The sequence below is a fragment of the Pan troglodytes genome, chromosome 7 (assembly GCF_028858775.2).
Source record: "Pan troglodytes isolate AG18354 chromosome 7, NHGRI_mPanTro3-v2.0_pri, whole genome shotgun sequence".
In the NCBI taxonomy this organism is placed as follows: domain Eukaryota; kingdom Metazoa; phylum Chordata; class Mammalia; order Primates; family Hominidae; genus Pan; species Pan troglodytes.
In genome coordinates this window covers 114662627-114684940 of record NC_072405.2, presented here as the reverse complement: position 1 = coordinate 114684940, position 22314 = coordinate 114662627, and the positions used below count along the sequence as shown (strand labels likewise).

Genomic DNA, 22314 nt, shown 5'->3' with positions numbered 1-22314 from the left:
AAGGGAAGAAAATGCATTTGGATACAGTAGTGTACCCTGAATCACAGTTTCAATTTCTCCAGTTACCTGAGGTCAACTGTAGTCCAAAAAACTTAAGTGGAAAATTCCAGAAAAAACAATCATAAGTTTTAAATTGTACAACATCCTGAGTAGTGTGATGAAACCTCAAGACATCCTGCTCCATCCTGCCTGGGACTGGGACGTGAGTCCTCCGTATGTCCAGCACATTCATGCTATAGACGCTCCCTGCCCGTCAGTCACTTAGTAGTTGGCTCGGTTATCAGGTCAACTGTTGCAATATTGCAGTGTTTGTGGCCACCCACAAGTCACCCTTATTTTACTTCATAATGGCCCCAAAGTGCAAGAGTGATGCTGGCTAATTGTTCTATTTTTTATTAGTTATTGCTGTTAGTCTCTTACTGTGCCCAGTAATAAATTAAACTTTATCACAGGTATGTACATATAGGAAAAAACATAGCATATGTAGAGTTCAATACTATCCTCAGTTTCAGGCATCCACTGGAGGTCTTGGAATGTATCCCTCTTGGATAAGGGATAACTCCTGTACTTTCAGTAATGATTTACAATGGAATATTCTTAAACAAAATCTTGTGTAATATTATGACCCACTGTTAGAGTTTATCTCAATTTCTGTTCCACTGCATTTCTTCTGGAAGCAGTGTGGGCTCCCCTGTCCCCCAAAAGAGTTTTTTAGATAAACTGGAAGGTTTACAAGGAAGAACAGTGAAAGTAATTAGGAGCTGAAATAATTGATTTGTGAGCCAGGTTAGAAAAGCTAAATCCATTTTGTTTGGCTAACTGACAAATAAAAATGGAAATAAGTCAATCAGGAATAAAAGCAAAGGAAATAACTAGGCTTCATGTAGCTATTTGAGAGAAATTGGCCCCAGCCATCCTTTCCCATTCAATACAGCTTCTCCAAACTCATTCCCAGTCTGGGGTTGAGGAGAGGGAGATAAGAATGGGGATAAGAAACAGAACAAGAAGAAACAAAAGATAAGTGGTTGTTCCTCTCCTGTCTCTTTCCTGCTCCTAGTTAATTAGGAAGGTGGAGCATTTGTGATCAACCCTCATTTAAGAGCTTTCAAATTGTAGCCCCGAGAATTTTCATTTGCTTTAGTTTTAGAAGAGTGGCCCTTTGACTATCATATCTTCAGTCTGGTAAGAAGACCATCAACAGCTCTGTCTATTTAATTTATACACCATTTATGGTCATGTGTCACTTAATAGCAGGAATACATTCTGAGAAATGTGTCATTAGGCAAATTTGTGGTTGTGAGACCATCATAGTGTGTACTTACACAAACCTAGATGGTATAGCCTACTACACGCCTAGGCTATATGCTATGACCTGTAGCACCTTGGCTACAAACCTGTTCAGTAGTTACTCTACTGAATACCATAGGCAATGACAATAACTGTGTATCTAAACATTGCTAAACATAGAAAAGGTACAGTACAAATATGGTACTGTGATCTTATGGGGCCACCGTCATACATGTGGTACTGTCATTGATCAAAACACCATTATGGTACATGACTGTACATATATATGCCCTGTGTCATATATTTATATGTAAAATATTTATTTTTCATATAAAATTATGATTTTAATAGAAAGTTTAGCAAATATTGAAAATAAAATTGAAGTAGGGGAAATTAAAATGACCTGGAATTATACCACCTAGATCCAGCCACTGTAAACATTTTGTCTTGGCTCAGTGTGGTTTTGTGTTCGTGCTGAGTGTTGGTATGTTCCGAAGCATGTTATTGTGGCTCATGTTGTCATGTCTGGCTTCTCGCTCCCTGGCCATTTCGGCCAGTCTCGGGACCTCTATGGCATCCTCTAATAGGTCACTCCTACATTTTCTCCTAGTCTTGTATGCTGTTTGGAAACAGGTCTGTATGTCTTCCTGTCTGCAAATGCCACCAGGTGGACATGTGCCCAAGCACCTCACTCTCAGGATGTTCCCCACTTAATTCACGTCCCTCCTAAGTGCAGATCATGCTCCTCCTCTGTCCACTCGCCTGCCATCGTCTCACTCATCCTAGTCAAATCAGCTCACCTGACTCCCTTCGCAACTAAAAACAATCATTGCCCTGTTTTCCTCCTCTGGGACCACCACTTTATATGGTCCCCAGTCACCTTAATTCTGCCCTTTAACATTTTCTGCTGAGCTGCTACCTCTTCCCCCCAGATCTTCTTCCTCAGAGCTTCTCTTCATGCAGTTCACATTTCCCAGAGGCTCAGGCTCTAGGGCCTGATGACTCAGATTCCAACCCTGCCATTGTTCCTTGCTGGCTATAAGACTTTGGCCAAGTTATTGATGGTTCTGTATTAAGTTTTTTTTTCTTTATTTTACTTTAAGTTCTGGGATACATGTGCAGAATGTACAGGTTTGTTACATAGGTATACATGTGCCATGGTGGTTTGCTGCACCCATCAGCCCGCCATCTGGGTTTTCTGTATTCAGTATTCACCACCCTAAAATGGAGTTAACCATAGTACCTACTGTAGAGCTCTTGAGATGGTTAAAATATGCAAAACATTGGAATAGTTCCTAGAGCATCATGGTGCACAAAAACAGCATCACAGCACTTGCTGTGAGTCAGATATCATTATACTTAATTGGAAACTTCCACGTGTATGTCCTAATCCTGATTGAAATCCAAGCCGTCTCTAATCTCTGAGTTGATCTTTCTCTCCTCTGAATTCCCAGTCATCTTTTCTCTGTACCTCTTCTAGGGAGCTTAGCAAATTTTACCTCCCTTTAGCAATTTTTATACTACTGTTTATTTTAAAAGTAGACTTGCTACCTGTTATTACAATCTAACTATTTTATATTTATTTATTCATATTTCTGCTTCTCCTATAAACACCCTGAGGGCAGAATCATTGCCTAATTATTTGTGTGATCTCCCACTCCCTTCACTACATACAGTGGCTTGGATGTGGTAGAACTTTTCTGGTTTTGTGGAGATAGAATCCACCTACAATACAATTCGGCCATTTAAAGTGTATAGGACAATGGCTTTTAGTATGTTCACAGAATTGTGCAATCATCACCACAATCAATTGTAGAATACTTTTTGTTTTGTTTGTTTGTTTTGAGATGGAGTTTCACTCTGTCACCCAGGCTGGAGTGCAATGGCATGATCTCGGCTCACCGCAACCTCTGCCTCCTGGGTTCAAGCAATTCTCCTGCCTCAGCCTCCCTAGTAGCTGGGATTATAGGCACCCGCCACCATGCCCAGCTAATTTTTGTATTTTTAGTAGAGATGGGGTTTCACCATGTTGGCCAGGCTTGTCTTGAACTCCTGACCTCAGGTGATCCACCTGCTTCAGCTTCCCAAAATGCTGGGATTACAGGCGTCAGCCACCATGCCCAGCCAAAACACTTTTGATACCCCCAAAAGAAACACCATACCCTTTAGCTATCACCTTGGACTCTCCTCATCCCACCCAGCCCCAGACAACCACTATTCCACTTGCTCTATGGATTTGCCTCTTCTGGACATTTCATATAAATAGAATCACACAATATATTATCTTTGTGACTAGCTTCTCTCACTTAGCATCATATTTTCAAACTTCACCCATGTCATAGCGTATGTCAGTACTTCATTTCCTTTTATGGTAAAATACTATCCCATTGTATGAATCTATTAGATTTTATTTATCCATTCATGAGTCGATGGACATTTGTATTGTTTCTACTTTTTGGCTACCATGGATCATGCTGCTGTGAATATTCATGTGCAAGTTTTTACGAGAACATGTTTTCATTTCTCTTGGCTATAGGCCTAGGAGTGGAATTGCTTGGTCTTGTGGTAACTCTATCTTTAACTGTGAGAGGAACTCCAAATTGTTTTCCAAAGTGGCTGTACCATTTTGCATTCCCACCAGCTGTGTATCTAGTTTCTCCACATCCTGCATGTGGTAGATTTTAATAGGGAAAGAATAGAAAGAATAGTTCTTTAAGCTTGATTTTCTAGTTCAGTAGATGCTAAAAGAGGACTTTCTTCTAATGCTTTAATTAACAGCAGATTCTATTAGAAAAATGTCTTTCATCCTCAAGGGATGTCTTGTCATACTGGGAAGACACTTTTAGAAGGAAGAAGGTAAGAAGATTAATCTGTATTCAAATAAAAATACAAAGCCTGAGGAATTTTTTTTCCTAGTATTTTCATTACATCAATAGGGATTTCTTAAGAAATGCAAATATGTATTGTTTTGCCACAGATAAGGCAGTGTTATTTAAAGGTGGAGACAACATACAGGATCCTGTATAAAAAGTGAAATTTTTGAGAGCAAAAAGAATTGGAGTGGGGCCAAGTAAGTTAAGGAAAAATAAAAATCTATTGAAGTAAGCAAGAAAAGTGGGAGTAGAATAGAGCTGGCATATCAGGTAGGACATGAGGGCATCCAGTGTATCTGGGGGCCGTTGGGGGAGGGTGGTGGGGGCCGGAAAGAGAGACTGAGGCACTGCCCCCTCCTGTGTTGTAACATGACCACATTTATGGTGATGAGGTAACACGATATAGGGAAGATGGAAAAATTCCTAATCCTGAAATAGTAGTGCTCAACCCATAAAGCACTTACCATGAATCAAACTCTGTACTAAGCACTTTATTTTTATTTATTTGTTTATTTTTGAGACAGGGTCTCTCTCTCTTGCCCAGGCTGGCATGCTGTGGTGCAATCATAGCTCACTGCAGCCTCAAACTCCCGGGCTCAAGTGGTCCTTCCATCTCAGTCTACCAAGTAGCTAGGACTGCAGGCGCATGCCACCATGCCTGGCTAATTTTACATTTTTGTAGAGACGGGGTTTTCACCATGTTGCCCAGGCTAGTCTTGAACTCCTGGGCTCAAGCTCTCCTCCCGTCTCAGCCTCCTAGAATGCTGAGATTACAGGCATGAGCCAAGGCGCCTGGACCTAAGCACTCTGTATACATTACTTCAGTTTAATCCTCCTATCAAGCCTATGGTTTAGGTACAATTGTCCTCACTTTGCAGATGGTGAATTAAAGGCACACAGAGGTTAAGAAATTGCTGAGATTACCACCGCGAGTAAGTGTTGATGCTGAGCTTTGTACCCTGGTGCCCGTGAGCCTCCCAGGTCTGTGGTCTAAGCCACTGTGCTAGCATCTGTCCTGTCTCTGTTTTCTTCACCTACGTTGTTTGAATACAACAATTAAAAACAATTAACCATCTTGTGATTTTAGTTTAAATGAAATTGATTTAAATAATTAGTCAAAGGCATGTGATTTAGTAACAGTTTTTAAATTAGTAGTGATGTAATGTAATATAATGTGCTAAGGGGTATATTGCAAGTTGAGGCAGAATGCAGGGATTTATAGACCATGTTATGAAGATTCCAGTTTGTGCAGAGGCAGGGAGAAGCACTCAGTTTTCATCTTTGGAGTCAAGTGGTTACATTTTTGCTTTGGAAATATCTCTCTCGTTGCAATGAGGGGTTTGTATTGGAGGGAGTGGGAGTTGAAGATCAATCAGGACTCTGTTACAATAGTCAAGATGAGGAATGAGAAGGATCTGAACTAAGACCAGGGTGGTAGCAGTGGACAGAGGGACAGATGCAAATCTAAGAAAGATAAAGGGGTCACCATTTGGTTTCTGGGAATGGAGGCAAGACCGGAACCATGTAAGTCTCCCAGGATTCTGAGAGGACCACAGGGCAGTTAGAGATACAGTTCATCAGGATGGATTCTAATAAAATGGAATTTTATAATAATGAATATCACTTCTCAAGAAAAAATATGTGCATTTTTTCCACTTTTCCATTTTGATTTTTCTTTACAATCCTCACTCTGTTTTCTTTGAGTCAAATCCATTTTCATCTTATCAGATATGACATTCTTTTTGCAGAAGCGATTCCAGCAGGTTTAATACTTTAAACTTAATTTATGAAAAGTCTATTCATGCCCTTCTGGGTCATTTAAACAGGCAGCATCTTTTTGCAATTTCCTGGACCCATCGAGTTTGCCCAAGTGCTTACAAATGCACATTGTTCAAGATGATAAATGACTTAACTAGGAAATTGATAGCTAATTTGTTGAAAACCTCTTATGATTCCAGGCTGCTCTCGCAGGAGGCACCACCATGATTATTGATTTTGCCATTCCTCAGAAAGGTGGCTCCCTCATTGAGGCCTTCGAGACCTGGCGAAGCTGGGCTGATCCCAAAGTTTGCTGCGACTACAGCCTTCATGTGGCAGTGACGTGGTGGAGTGACCAGGTAAAGCACCTGGATTTCAATGTGTTCCCATTGTCCTCTTGTCCTCACTCTGCACAAGAGCAAGAAACTGGTGACATTGATTGCTTCCTAGACAACAGGAGGACAGAACTGTCAGGAAGACTTTTCATTGCATATTCTTTTGTGTCTTTTGAATTTTTAATTCTGCGGAGTATTACCAATTTTAAAAACTAAATTAAAAAAATCATATAAAGACAATAGGATAAATCTTTTATGCTCATTCATAACAGCTTCTCCTAATATTTAATCAATGAATCATCAATGCTTTAAGTGTAATGTTTAATATACTGATTTCTCTTTTTCTTAAATTCAATATCCCCCGAATCTTTTAAACAGTATTTTCCCACAGGTTAGAACTTCAATAAAAAATGTTTAATTTCTCAAAAAAAAATCAAGGAAATTCTAAATTTAGAATTCTCTAGAACTAGAAGCCTGCCTTCCCACTCATGAGCCTTCTTTAGAGAGGAAGGGACAGGCCTGGACTGTTTCCAGAGTCTTCTCCAAGCTGTATCTTGACCGAGTGATCTTCCTACTCTGCTAATGTTACCACACCTGGTCAGATGATTTCATAATAGAGCTTAAAACAACCTTCCATGTCCACTAATTGCCCAGGCCATGGCAGAAATAACATGATTTAGATAGAAAAGACAGTTTTGAGAGATGTTAAAATATGTTGATTTCCTCCCACATAAATGTGTGTGTGAATTTTGGAAGAAACTTTTACTTGGAATTTAAATTGCAACATGTTTTTCCACATTGCACTTAATTCAGCAATCTTTTTACCAGAAAGAGTTCACCATTAGGACATTATTTGCGTATCTTATAATCTCACATCCCCCACAAACTCGGGCTTTAGACAGCAAGTTAATCTAAAACAAATAATCAATCTTTAACAGGTGGTTCAGCAAACATAATAGCAAGGTTTATAGTCCACAGCTAACGTTAGTTTTTCTCCAAAAATGCCATTTTTAGTGATGCATCTGAACTCTTATGCTTTTAGGATCGTCCCTCCTTTTCTTCCCTTCCCTCCCCTCCCTTCTCTTCTTCTTTTCCCTCCCTCCCTCCCTTCCTTCCTCCCTTCCTTCCTCCCTTCCTTCTTTCTTTTCTTCTCTTCCCTCCCTCCCTTCCTTCCTTCTCTTCATTTTCCTATTCTCCTATTTTATAAGATGGAGCAAAGGTGATGGTGTTTGTCCTTATCAGTGCTTCTCACACTTTAGTATACAAAGAGTCACCTGGTAAACCTTGCTAAAATGCAGATTGCAGATTCTGTTCAGGGGGGTTATTTGTTTGCTAGGGCTGCTGTAACCCTAGCAAACAGAACGTACGACAAACAGAATGGCTTAAACAACAGACATTTACTGCCTCACAGTTGTGGAGGCCAGAAGTCTGAGATTTAGGTGTCAGCAGGGTTGGTTCCTTCTGAGGGCTCTGAGGGAGAACCTGTTCCTTTCCTCTCTAACTTCTGGAAGTTTGCTGACAACCTTTGGCATTCCTTGTCTTGTAGAAGCATCATCCCAATCATTGCCTTCATCTGCATATGATGTTCTCCCCATGGAGGTCTGCATCCCAGTTTCCACTTGATATAAGGGCAGCAGTTACATTGGATAAAGCGCACATGCTCGTGTCCTCATCTTAACTAATTACATCTGCAAGGACTCTATTTCCAAACAAGGGGTTAGGACTTCAACATATGAATTTTGGGCTCACACAAGTCAACCCATAGCAGTAGGTTAGGAGCAGGTGGGACCTGAGATTCTGCATTTCTAGCAAGCAACCAGGTGACGCTGCTGCTGCTGGTTCAGTTGCCACACTTTTGGGGAGGAAGGCTGAAGCTAATATGCTTGCAAGTTGTATAATGAGATTCTTCCATGGATGTGGATGGCAGGGATGATTAATGAGGGCTCTTCTACTCAGGGAGCAAAAGATATTTCATGTAAGCAATGCAGATCATAATCCCCTTTGGAAGCCCATTATGTGAATATGCTAACAATGTTTCAAGCATTTTTTTTTCTGACTATAAAACTAATGTACTCATTGTAAAAAATTAGAAACTGTTAGGGGGAACAAATGAGGTGCACTGTCCCATGTTCTGTCCCTTGCTGTTGTCACTTAACCTAACTTGGAGCACATTCCATCACTTGTCCACTCTCAATATTTTGGTGCTTTTTTCTAGATTAATTAAGTAGCAATTAATTTATTCAATAAATAGTTATTGAGTGGGCACTATGCACCAGGCACTGTTCTAGGATACAGCAGTGGACAAGCCTTACAAGGCCCCTTCTCTCACGGGGCTGAAATCCTGGTGGGGCCGACAGGTGATCAGCAAGTAAGGACTGCTATGCCGGGTGATAAGCACCATCAAGAAAAGGGAGGGACATTTCCAAGGGAATAAACAGTGGTAGCAATGAGTAAATTCGCATGTAATATTATCATTCTTAAACTTTGCTGACTCAATAGAATTACACTGCTTTATTTTGCACTTTTTAGTTAGTAGGAAATTTCTTGCATGTGTTTTTAGTCATTTATTACTCCATGAATTGTTGCCAACATTTTTCAACATGTTTTTCTTATCAAGTTGAAAGAACTTTTATTAGCTAAGAGCAATAATCCTATGCTTGTTACACTTTTCATTGTGTGTGTGTGTATGTGTGGGTGGGTGGGTGTGGGTGTGTTTTAACATATAGAAGTTCAAACAGTCTTATTTGGTCAAATCTATGAGTTTTTCCTTTGGAATTTTTGATCCTTATTGAGACTTGAATCTGACCTACAAAAGCAATTATTGAGGCTGGGCGCGGAGGCTCATGCCTGTAATTCCAGCACTTTGGGAGGCCAAGGAGGGCAGATGACTTGAGGTCGGGAATGCAAGACCAGCCTGGCCAACATGGTGAAACCCCATCCCTACTAAAAATACAAAAATTAGCTGGGCATGGTGGTGCACGCCTGTAATCCCAGCTACTCAGGAGGCTGAGGCAGGAGAATCACTTGAATCTGGGAGGTGGAGGTTGCAGTGAACCAAGATCATGCCACTGCACTCCAGCCTGAGAAACAGAGCAAGACTCTGTCTCAAAAAAAAAAAAAAAAAAAAGAGCAATTGTTGAGATAGCTTTGATACTAACTTGCCCCTGACCCCTGGCAACCCTGAAGGCCTCTGAGCTTCCAACGGATCCAGAGTGGAGTCTCCAGCTCTCACCTCCTAGGAGCTGCCAATGGGTCCCATGCCACCACGGCTGGCTCTACAGCTAAACCATGAGTTTGTGCTTTCTTGGGCATGCCCGGGTCCATCTGCATCTTCTACTTTCTCCTTCTAAGAACTCCACCCATGGCTTTCAGATTGGAACCTGAATCCTTACCTCACATTAACGTTCATTCCTGCTGGATCCATGATTGCTTCTGTTGCTGCCAACATGGCTTCAAGGTCATTTTTTAGAATAATTTCCTCGAATCGGGAGATAGATGCAGAGAATTTTACATCCAAGTACAGAAATAAAGCACTTTGGGAAAAGCTATTCACTTTTTCATGATTTAAAAGTATGAGAGCAGCAGCAGTTTATCAGATGAAATGGGGTATAACCTGGGAAAAAGATCAAGGCCTTAATTGCATTTTTGTGGAACTAAACTATTGTTCTTATTTTCCTTATTTTACTTAGTTCTCTTCCGAATGCAACGTTTTAGAGAATGTTGAAATTATCATTTAAATTAGAGTAACGTATTGTTATGGTTGCTGCTTCCTTTTAGGTTAAAGAAGAAATGAAAATCCTTGTGCAAGATAAAGGTGTTAACTCTTTCAAGATGTTTATGGCCTATAAAGATCTGTACATGGTGACAGACCTGGAGCTGTACGAAGCCTTCTCTCGGTGCAAGGAAATTGGAGCAATTGCCCAGGTCCATGCAGAAAATGGAGACTTAATTGCAGAGGTACGCATTTGCATTCCAAAGCTACTATAGAAATGACAGCAGCCATAACATAAGGTGAAGATGATTGGGCCTACATAGGTAAACTCATTTAATGCATTGGAAGATGAGAAATCCAGAAATGGATTTTCCGTGGCTCGGAAACGGATTTTCTGTGGCTCAGAAACTCCCAACTCCATTTCCTTGAGTCCCTGCTCTCAGCTTTATGCAGGTGGTATATGCACTAGAATGAGGATTTCCCCTTTGCAAACCAGCTCTTAGATCTCAAACATGTGCAGTTATGAAAACACAAATACTTTTCTTTGTGTCCTCCAGCATACTTTTGGCTTTGTTGTTGTTTTTCAGAAGCTTAGGCTGCTGGTTCAGAATACCAAAGCGTGGTCAACATCAGTGTCATCTGATGACTTAAGCAGTGTATTAGGTAGCTGTTTAAAGCCCTGCTCTTTTCAGAAACTGGATATTAAAATGTGCTCTGGAGGAAACTAGATGATATTTATTTCTCATGTTAGTCCCATTATTAATGCCTGAAGGATACACCATCTGCAAGATTTAAAGAGCTGTCTCTTGCCCTTTATATTAGCTGACTTTTTTTTTTAATCTCCTTAGGCTCAGCTCCCATTAAAGTGAGTGAGATTGAGGCTCAGTGGCCACAAGGCAGAGAGGAATAATGAGAAGGGAGCGTGAGCTGTGAAAACAAAACAAAACAAAAAACAGACCAGGGTTTAAATTGGACTCTTCTGCTTTATAGTTTCATGACAACAGGAAGTATTTTTACCACTCTAAGTCTGGACTGCATGCTCTTTTTGTAAGGAAGAAATAACATTTTGAAGAAGAAAGATAACAGGTCCAATACCATTTAGTGGGTTGGATTGGGGAGCAAGTGAAGAGGATTATTCCGTAATAAAAGTAAAACTGATTACATAGTATGACAGTGAGTCACTTCAACAAGGATCCACAGTATTTTTATTTTGTCTGAATCAATATTGTCTTAAATATAGATATTGCTTTTCAAAGAATGTGATTAGAAATAACTTCATATCTTTTTCACCTTTTCTTTTTAAATTTTTTTATTTTTGTGGGGTACATAGTAGTGTATATATTTATGAGGTACATGAGATATTTTGATACAAGCTTGCAATGCATAAGAATCACATCATGGAAAATTGGGTATCCATCCCCTCAAGCATTTACCCTTTGTGTTACAAACAATCCAATTATATTATTTTAGTTATTTTAAATGGTGCAATTATTTTTTATTTGTTGTTATTATTATTTTTTTTGAGATGGAGTCCCGCTCTGTTGCCTAGGCTGGAGTGCAGTGGTGCGATCTCAGCTCACTGCCAGCTCCACCTCCCGGGTTCACACCATTCTCCTGCCTCAGCCTCCCGAGTAGCTGGGACTACAGGTGCCCGCCACCACGCCCGGCTAATTGTTTGTATTTTTAGTAGAGACAGGGTTTCCCCGTGTTAGCCAGGATGGTCTCGATCTCCTGACCTTGTGATCTGCCCACCTCAGCCTCCCAAAGTGCTCGGATTACAGGCGTGAGCCACCGCGCCCGGCCAAAAGGTGCAATTATTGACTATAGTGCCCCTGTTGTGCTATCAAGTACTAGATCTTATTCATTCTTTCTTTTTTTTTGTTTTACACACAATCCATCCCTACCTTCCCCCCTCTCCCCACCGCCATCCCTCCCCACTAACCTTCCCAGCCTCTAGTAACCATCCTTCTATTCTGTATCTCCATGAGTTTAATTGTTTTAATTTTTAGATCCCACAAATAAGTGAGAACATGCAATGTTTGTCTTTCTGTGTCTGGCTTATTTCATTTAGCATAATGACCTCCAGTTCCATCCATGTTGTTGCAAATGACTGGATCTCATTCTTTTTTATGGCAGAATAGTACTCCCTTGTGTATATGTACCACATTTTCTTTATCTATTCATCTGTTGATGGGCACTTAGGTTGCTTCCAGATCTTGGCTGTAGTGAACAGTGCAGCAACAAATATGGGAATGCAGGTATATCTCTTTGATATACTGATTTTCCTTTCTTTTGCATATATGTCCGGCAGTGGGGTTGCTGGATCATATGGTAGCTCTGTTTTTAGTCTTTTGAAGAACTTCCAAACTATTCTCCAGAGCAGTTTTATTAATTTACCTTCCCACCAACAGCGTACATAGGTTCCCTTTTCTCCACATCCTTACCAGCAATTGTTATTGCCTGTCTTTTTAATATAAGCCATTTTAACTGGGGTGAGATGATATCTCAGTGTAGTTTTGATGTGCATTTCTCTAATGATCAGTGATGTTGAGCACCTTTTCATATGCCTGTTTGCCATTTGTATGTCTTCTTTGAAGAAATCTCTATTCAAATCTTTTGCCCATTTTTAAATCAGATTATTAACTTTTTTTCCTGTAGAGTTGTTTTAGTTTTGTATATATTCTGCTTATTAATCCCTTGTCAGATGGGTAGTTTGCAAATATTTTTTCCCATTTTGTGGGTTGTTTCTTCACTTTGTTGATTGTTTCCTCTGCTATGCAGAAGCTTTTTAACTTGATGTCATCCCATTTGTCCATTTTTGCTTTGGTTGCTTGTGCTTGCTTTTTCCCCTTTTCAATAAAAAAAGTGATGGTAAAATATGCATATGGAAAATTAACTTATATGATTAGAATATCAAAATTATTTTTACCAAATATACATGTTATATATATATGTGTTATAGATATATTTACACAAATATGTTCATATACACACACACACAGACACACACACACCCCTATACCTAACAGATCAAAAGCCTGGCATTGCATTTAATTTATGATAAAATAATGATATCTGTCATTAGTAAACCTTCCTTGCACATATACACATTCCTGCTGTCTTTTTAGGGAGCAAAGAAGATGTTGGCTCTGGGGATAACAGGCCCTGAGGGCCACGAGCTGTGCCGCCCAGAGGCAGTGGAGGCAGAGGCCACGCTGAGAGCCATCACCATAGCCAGCGCTGTGAACTGTCCTCTCTACATTGTGCATGTGATGAGCAAGTCTGCAGCTAAGGTGATAGCGGATGCAAGGAGAGACGGTAATTCTCGAATGTAACCTCACTTAGAACTCAGTGATAGCTGAAGAGAAAAGTCCACGTCTGTAGCCTCTGCTTCAGCTTAGGAGAAAGTGCACGTGGATTTCCGCTACTTTTCTTCCTCCCTTTTTATTAGCCTCCTGGTTTCATTTATCCTTATGTGTGTCTGTTTTCCCCCACTTTTGTTCATCTTCATCCTTGCCTCTCTACCTTCAGGTTTTATTTGTTATTTCTTCTCTATCCTTGCGACCCCAGGACATTTCCTTTAGCCACCTGCCCCCACACTCAATGCCACTAGCAGCCACTTTTAAATATGATAGCTAAATGCAAAGCTCTCCGGTTTTTGTTTGTTTGTTTTGTGATGGAGTCTCACTTTGTCACCCAGGCTGGAGTGCAATGGCGTGATCTCAGCTCACTGCAACCTCCGCCTTCTGGGTTCAAGTGATTCTCCTGCCTCAGCCTCCTGAGTAGCTGGAATTACAGGTGAGCACCACCACACCCAGCTAAATTTTATATTTTTAGTAGAGACGGGGTTTCACCATGTTGGCCAGGCTAGTCTCAAACTCCTGACCTCTAATCATCCACCCGCCTCAGCCTTCCAAAGTGCTGGGATTACAGGTGTGAGCCACCATGCCTAGCCCTCTTTCGTTAATTTTGAAGAAGCTTCCCTATCTCTTAGGCAGCTCCACTACCCTTCCCACTACCTGAATCAGGGCAGTGCAAGGCACCTAGTACATGCTCAATAAATTTCTTTTGAATTGAATTGATTCATCTGACAGCCACTTGGATGTTGGAGCAATTGAAGCAATTATCCAAATGGTATTTTAATGATGGTTATTTTAAGATTTTAAAATCTAAGTTATTTTTACCCCAAACTGCCTAATTGCCTCAGTTCTCTGGTTCAGCCTAGTATGTAAATACTCATCTTAAAGGAAAGAGAAAATCTCCTATTTTTGATAAGCACTGGGCAAAGAAATGATTTCACTCTTTTGCCAATACTGGTAGAGAAAGGAGGAAAAATAAATAAGGTGCATTTTACTCAATGACTTTAGTCCCATGGTAGCTTCTGTCATCTCAATTTTAGGAATACAGATAATCAGAGACAGTGTTATAATTCAACCTTGCTGTTTTTGTTTGTTTTTTATTAAAACAGGCTGTATTTTTGTAAGATTCATTATAAAAATAATGGGTCTCACTCTGTTGCCCAGGCTGGAGTGCAGTGGTACAATCATGGCTCACTGAAGTCTCTAACTTCCAAGTGATCCTCCCATCTCAGTCTCCCAAGTAGCTGGGACCACAGGCATGTGCCACCATGCCCAGCTAATTTTTAAACTTTTTGTAGAGACAGGGTCTCGCCATGTTGCCCAGGTTAGTCTTGAACTCCTGGGCTCAAGCAATCCTCTCACCTTGGCCTCCCAAAATGTTGGGATTACAAGCATGACCCGCTGCATGGTTTTGGCATGTATATAATTGATACCAAAACAAATTTTGTCAAAATTTCTTCTTGTTGCATTAAGGTTCAGTAATGATTTTGTGCAAGCTGTGTGCATTTTTAAAATGTAATCCATCAACATCTTGCCTTAAGTGTAGGCTTATTTCACCTAGGATTTAATAATATCTTACTAACCAACCATTTCTGATTGCTATTCTCGCATGTAAAAGAATTTCGCCCCTTAAAAAAGAAAATATAAGTACTGCGATTTTAAAGTTATAGGTTTTTCCCACCAGATGGTGCTGTTGCCAACGCTATGAGATGAGTCGGTCTGTAATTATTTCCTTTGTTAAGTCGTGTACCGGGTCCATAATGTCAGAATATTATTTAAGGAACAGTGAAATCAGCAGAAATTTTCACTTCTAACCCACCTTCAAGCTCCAATTTTGACTGTTCTGTCAGGAAGCAGTTTCTTGATCTTGGGTATTTGTTTTGCATTGGGATAGAATTCCATTAGGAGCAAAGTAAAAGTCTAGGGAGGGTTTTAGAATACAGATCATAGGCAGAAAACTAGTAAATACAGACATTTTAATTTTATTGTAAATTATTTTAAAATTCAATATTATTTCTTGTATCTGTAAAACATTTACATGGCCCAAGAGTCAAAATTATATATAAAAATGTTCAATGAAGTTTTACTTGCCTTCTCTAGCTCCTTCTTCCCATACAGTATAAGTAATGATTTTTATTAATTTATTTCTGGCCTATCTTTACCATGTTTCTCTTTACCAAATAAGAATATAGTCCTTCTTTCCTACATAAAAGGTAGCATACTATACACCTTGTCTACACATTGCTTTTTTTTCCACTTGAAAATATGTTCTGAAGGTCAGCCCACATTAGATACAGAGATTTTCCTCATTCTTTTTTGTAAGTGCAGGGTATGCTACTGTATTTATTCAACAAGTGCCCTATTGATGGACATCTGGGTTGTTTCCAATCTTTAGCTGTTTCAAGAGAAACCACAGTGATGGCCTTACGCATATGCCATTTCAATTTGTGAAAGACATATTAGTTCTGGAGGTCAGAAGCCTGAAATGGGTCTCACCAGGCCACAGTCAAGGTGTCTGCAGGGCTGCATCCCTTTCTGAGGTCCTAGGAAGCCCTTGCCAGGCCCCTCGAATTACTGGGCTCGTGGCCCCTTCCTCCATCTTCAGCACCAGCCACAATGGGTTGAGATCTTCTCACATCACATTATTTTGACCTCTTTGCCTCTCTCTTTCACTTTAAGGGCCCCTTATATTAAGCCTACCGATTAATTCAGGATAATCTCCCCATTTCAAGGGCCTTAATTTAATCATATCTATTAATCCCTTTGCCATGTAAAGTAACATATTCACAGGCTATGGGGATTAAGATGTGGACATCTGTTGGGCTCCATCTTTCTGCCCACAAAATGGGTATCTTGAGAGTAGATGCCTAGAAGTGGGTTTGCTGGCTCAAATTGCATATGTAATTTTTGGGACATTGCTCATATTTTCCCCAAGGAATTGTAAACATGAAATATTTAAAATACCACCCTAAACGTTGTAGTTGAGTCAGACTTACTGTGACAGTATAATACTTGTGAAAATACCCTCATGTGCAATTGTCAAAGAGGCAAAATTGCTTCGGAATAAAATAGTTTGAAAGATTTCCTACCCCATGCATGTGACCAAGGCATGGGATCAAGCAGGGGCCCAAAGAGGAAGCGTTGGACATAAACTGTGCCCAGCTGTTCACATGGTGACTGCATCAGCAAACCAAAGGACAGATCCCTGGGTAGTACTGTGGGACAAGAGCTGTTGGACCACACTGACCTTTTACAGAAGATGCTGTCTGTACTCATTTATTATCTAACATCATTTCTAAATGTAAAAGAGCAAGATAGATGTAAATAAGAAATCATTCAGTTTTACACATTTATACTATGAAAATCTCCCATCTGTAAATACCATTGCCAGCCCATTCTTTTTGTTTTGTTTTGTTTTGTTTTGTTTTGTTTTTTTGAGACAGGGTCTCACTCTGTCACCCAGGCTGGAGTGCAGTGGCGCGATCTTGGCTCACTGCAACCTCCATCTCCTGGGTTCAAGCGCTTCTCCTGCCTCAGCCTTTCGAGTAGCTGGGATTACAGGCTCCCACTACTATGCCCAGCTAATTTTTTTGTATTTTTAGTAGAGACAGGGTTTCACCATGTTGGCCAGACTGGTCGAGGTGGCTCATGCCTGTAACCCCAGCACTTTGGGAGGCCGGGGCGGGTGGATCACCTGACGTCAGGAGCCCATTCTATCTTCAAGGGCCTTGACTCTCACAGTGTGGTCCCTAGAATGCAGCCTCCACATTGCCTGGGAGCTCCTTAGACATGCAGAGTCTTGGGGCCCATCCAGATTCCCTGAGTCAGAAAGTGCATTTATAACTAGAATCCCAGGTGATTCATATGCATATGAAAGCCTGAGAATCACGGCTCCAGGAGGCACAAAGGAGATCCAATTATTGATTGCTTCATTGTGGTAGCCTAGAAATATAATGCTATTAAATTTGATTTTATTGTTCAATTGCCAGCTCTATATCCAGAAGAGCGGGATAGTAATGATAACAACTAACAGCTTGTTGAGTGCTTAATATGTGCCTGGCACATAGTAGTATTTTAATCTCTTTTATCTTATTTCAGGTTTTACTATATTTTTATCTTATCAATGTGTTTTAATACACATTGTCTTTTAAAAAATTGTCATAATAATGCTTCATGCTCAATTTTACCACTCTTTTGTGACTGATGAAATTGAGGCTTAGGAGAGATTGGTGAATTAAGCCAAAGATCACTTTATTAGTAAGTGCTAAACTTGGAATTCAAGTCCAAGTCTATGTGACCCCAAAGCCCAAACTTTTTCTGTCACTCTCCACTGTGTTAAAGGAGAAATGGATCTGAAGTTGGGAAAACCTGGATATCAAGTTTGTATTTAATGGGTTTGGGGTTTATTTATTTATTTTTAGAGACAGAGTCTCTCTGTCACCCAGGCTAGAGTGCAGTAGCACAGTCTTAGCTAACTGCCACCTCAAGCTCCTGTGCTCAGATGATCCTCCCAACCTCAGATCCCAAGTAGCTGTGACTACTCATGTAAGCCACCACACCCAGCCAATTTTTAAAATTTTTTTGTAGAAATGAAGTCTCCATTTGTTGTTCAAGCTGGTCTTGAACTCCTGGCCTCAGGCGATCTTCCTGCCTCAGCTTCCCACAGCACTGGGATTACAGGAGTGAGCTACCACGACCCGCTGGCTTTGGTGTTTTAAAATTTGTAATTGTAATTGGTTTTTGGGTTTTGGCATTACATTTACATTTTTTATTTAAGACGTTATCATCATTTTGCTGTTTTTATCATTATTAAGAGATTAATTTTGGGGGTGGAAATGATGAAGTATTAAATGGAAAGTAAATATCTTCTATCTCCCTCAGCTCATTCTTTAGAGCCAGTGATTTTAAACTTATCTATCTTTAGTTTTTGGTGGTGACCTCTAAAATCCTAAACTATAAGTTTGTAGTGATTTGTAATTTTTGACAGTATCACTTGACTCTCAACTATGAAAAATGAATAATTTAGTTCCTGTAAACTTCTCACCTCCTGAGTTTTGTCAGTAATAAATGTCACTTCAAATGATATATTTAATTTTACGTGTTTTATTTTACCTGTTTTAGGTATTCCTTTTTTTTTTTTATTTAAGAGGCAGGATCTCACAGGAGATCTTGCAGTGGCAAGAACACAGGTCACTGTAGCCTCTTTCCTGGGCTCAAGCAATCTTCCTGCCTCAGCCTCCAGGGTGGCTGGGACTATAGGCATGCACCACTGTACATGGCTAATTTTTAAATTTCTTGTAGAGTCGGGATTTCACCATGTTGCCCAGGCTGGTCTCAGGCTAACCTCCCACCATGGCCTCCCACAGAGCTGGGATTAGAGCTGTGAGCCACCATGCCCGGCCTGACATCTCTTTACAGGCTGAAGAAGAAACTTAGAGGCCCTAAGTGCTCTCTCCCTCTGCCTCCTCCAGATGTCTACCAGCTGTATTATTATCTTTACACAGACTCTGTAACTCTAATTAGGTCTTCCATGCTTTGTCTATAGGTTAAGTCTAAAATTTAGAACTGTCACAGGGTAAAATTATGGAAATATTCTTCTCTGTAGAAACAATTAGTGAGAAGAGAACTTCAGAGAAATTTATAGCACTAACTTGCAGTGCAAGTTAGTGTTATTCAAATTGACTCTCAGAGAAGCAATTTCCAAGTGTCAAGGTCAAGTGAGTTTTCTTCATTCCAGTAGGACTCAAAAGCATGCCTTATTTTAGTTTGCTACATATTTAGACCATTATTGTCTTGCAAAGTTTCTTGTTTCTCCTGACATTTTTCCAATTAGCTCTTTTTAAAATAGGTTGAGAAAAGAAATATATGCCTTCTTTACCATATCATGAAGAGTTCTAGCTTCTTCATCATACTTTCTATTGAATAGAATCAGCTCTACTTGCAGAGATTCTTTGTGGGAGGAGAATCTGCTGACTTTCCCTTTCATTTTTGATAGCTGCTTGCTAAGCCTGCAGTAGAGATGTCATTCTGGGATAATGAGGTTGGATATACTGATTCCTGGTTTCCATATCTCCCTTTTTCTTGAATTACTTTGAAGATTTTCAGGTAATTTTTAAGGAAAAGTGTGTAAAAGGTAAATTTTCTGATTCCTTGTCTTCACGCTTACTGGGTGATTTGAATGGGCGTGGAATTCTTGGTTCTGAAATATTTCCTTCTGAATTATGAAGGCACAGTTTCCTTCTCTGCTGGCATCCAGTGTTACTGAGGAACAGGAAAACCCTATACAATTTCTTGTCTTCTTATCACAAACTTTTCATTATCTGTAAGATTTTTATACTTTCTCTTCATTTTAGATGTCCAGAAATTTCATTGAGACTATTACTGGAAAGGAGTTCCAGTCCAGACCCCAATAGAGGGTTCTTGGATCTTGCTCAAGAAATAATTTAGTTGAGTCCATAAAGTACAGTGAAAGCAACTTTATTAGAGAAGTAAAGAAACAAAAGCATGGCTACTCCATAGACAGAGCAGCCCCAGGGGCTGCTGATTGGGTATTTCTATGGTTAATTTTTGAATATCTGCTAAATAAGGGGTGGATTATTCATGAGTTTTTCAGGAAAGGGGCAGGGAATTCCTGGAACTGAGAGTTCCTCATTTTTTTAGGCCATATTGTGTAATTTCCAGATGTTGGCATGGCATTTATAAACTGTCATGGCATTGGTGAGAGAGTCTTTTAGCTAATATATTTTAGCTAATACATTATAATTAGTATATAATGAGCAGTGAGGATGACCAGAGGTCACTCTAGTTGTCATTTTGGTTTTGGTGGGTTTTGGCCAGCTTCTTTACCACATCCTGTTTCTGCAGCCCAGGAGGTTTCAGCCTCATTTTACCCAGCCCCTCTTCAAGATGGAGTTGCTCTGGTTGGAACACCTCTGACAAGCCTATATTTAGTAGTAGGCCTTTTAAAAATTCACCTGCATGTTCAGAGGGCTTTATCAATCTGACGACTGAGCTTTGATTCTGAAAATGTTTCTTCTGTATTTTCCTCCATATTCATGTCCTCTGTTTTCTTTTCCTGGGACTCCATCATAATCCTCCATGTCTTTTAACCATTTTCACCTTTTTAAAAAGATATTTGAATTTTTGCTATACATTTTAGGAAATATTTTTGTTTACTTTTTCCTGCCCTTCTAATAAACTTGTGTCTTGGTAATCACACCTTTATTTCCAAGAAAACGTTCTTGTTCTCTAAGCGCTCTTTTTTTCCATGGTTCCGTATTCTTTTTAATGTTTTTCTTTCAATAGATGCATTACTTTCTTTTTAAAAATAATTTGGTACTTTATTTGTTTTTTATTTATTTTTATATAAAGACATAGTCTTACTATGTTGCCCAGCCTGGTCTCGAACTCCTGGGCTCAAGTGATCCTTCTGCCTCAGCTGCCCAAAGTATTGGGATTACAGGCATGAACCATTGGGCTCAGCTTATCTTCTTAATCTAAGAATACTAATGAAGATTTCTTTTTAATTCTCTTCTGTTTCCTGGGTTACTCTGTTTCTTTCTAGTTCAATTTTTCAGGGTTTTGTTTTGTTTTGTTTTAGATGGAGTCTCACTCTGTTGCCTAGGCTGGCACGATCTCGGCTCACTGCAACCTTCTTCTCCCAGGTTCAAGTGATTCTCCTGCCTCAGCCTCCCGAGTAGCTGGGATTACAGGTGCCCACCACCATGCCCAGCTAATTTTTGTATTTTTAGTAGAAACAGGGTTTCGCCATGTTGGCCAGGCTGGTCTTGAACTCCTGGCCTCAGGTGATCCGCCCACCTCTGCCTCCCACAGTGCTGGGATTATAGGCATGAGCCACTGTGCCTGGCCAATTTTTCAGTTTTTAAAACTCCTGGTCTTCTTTTTTGTGTGTGCGTGTGCTGTTTGTGTTTTCTTCAAAAGTCTGGTGACCCTTGGCTGTCCGTATGTTGACAGGACAGTTCAGTTGGTCAGTGTGGGAATGGGCATGGATTTCCTCTTCCACCAAGCGTGTCTGTTTCCTGAACTTGCTGTGTGAATGCACATGGGGCATAGTCACTGGACAGCTTCAGTTTAAGGTGCAGGGACCTCAGTCTAGCATCAACACCACCTAAGAAGCTTTATTTCCCAGCAGAGGTAAGGGTGAGTGTTGACAGACCCAGACCTCCTCCTCCCCTCCCCTTCACTGCCCTTTCTGCCCCAGGAGGAAAGCTCTTCATGACTCCCTCTACTCCTTCAGGTTAGGCTGTCACTCCCCCTAACTTTTCTTTATGAATTATTGCCATCCCATCTGCTTTCCACATTCCTAAAATCTACCAAAACCCCGGTCAGCCATGATCCTTCTTTCAACCCCAGTACAGCTCTGGATTCTTTCCCTTTTGTCTGTCTTCACCAGGATTTTTTTGTGAACTGGGAAAGAAGAGGTGGGCAATATTCAGTGCATCCAAAGCCTGAGATTTCTTTTTGCTCATGCTTGATATTTTCTTTTAGCATTCTGCAATAAAAAGTGAAAAGCAGGTTACAGAAATAAGAAAACTTTCAAGTCCAAGCCATCGAAAGTGGTGTCACCTTTGACAGTTTGCAAAGAATGCCCATTTCATGCTTAAGTATTTTTTCGTCCAAGTTGAGTAACTATTAGGCTGGTGCAAAAGTAATTGTGGTTTTTGCCATTACTTTCAATGGGAAAAACCACAGTTACTTTTGCACCAGCCTAATAAAACTAGATTAGTTCTCATCCACCCTTCTTGTGAGAAGACACTTTTGCAGAGATGAGGCAAGGGAATCCGGCATTTCTCCCTAAAGTGTTATCCTTTTCTTCCAGAAGCAGAGTTTGTCTCCCTTGCTCCATAGCCCAAGTGTGAAGTTGGACAAACAAGTTGTCATTGTGTTTCATGTGGACAGTCCAGTCTGCCAGCCCCTGACTTCTATCACCCACTTCAGTCCAGTTTTTGTCCGAAGAATATATGTGTCAA

The 22314-nt window shown here is 40.2% G+C and overlaps 1 protein-coding gene across 8 annotated transcripts in view; it reads left to right on the top strand.

Annotated features, from left to right (window-relative positions):
* DPYS (dihydropyrimidinase) overlaps positions 1 to 22314 on the top strand; it is an 87605-nt gene that overhangs the window by 9496 nt on the left and 55795 nt on the right. For 7 of the 8 annotated variants that reach the window (XR_010159644.1, XR_010159643.1, XM_003311890.7 and 4 more), the window contains exons 2-4: positions 6119 to 6277; positions 10031 to 10210; positions 13094 to 13283. Coding sequence is in view for 6 of the 8 variants with exons in the window: in XM_003311890.7 (XP_003311938.5) it covers positions 6119 to 6277; positions 10031 to 10210; positions 13094 to 13283 (529 nt within the window). In the remaining 2 variants the exon portion in view is untranslated. The remainder of the gene's footprint in view (positions 1 to 6118; positions 6278 to 10030; positions 10211 to 13093; positions 13284 to 22314) is intronic. The other variant, XM_016959763.4, reaches the window with a different exon arrangement.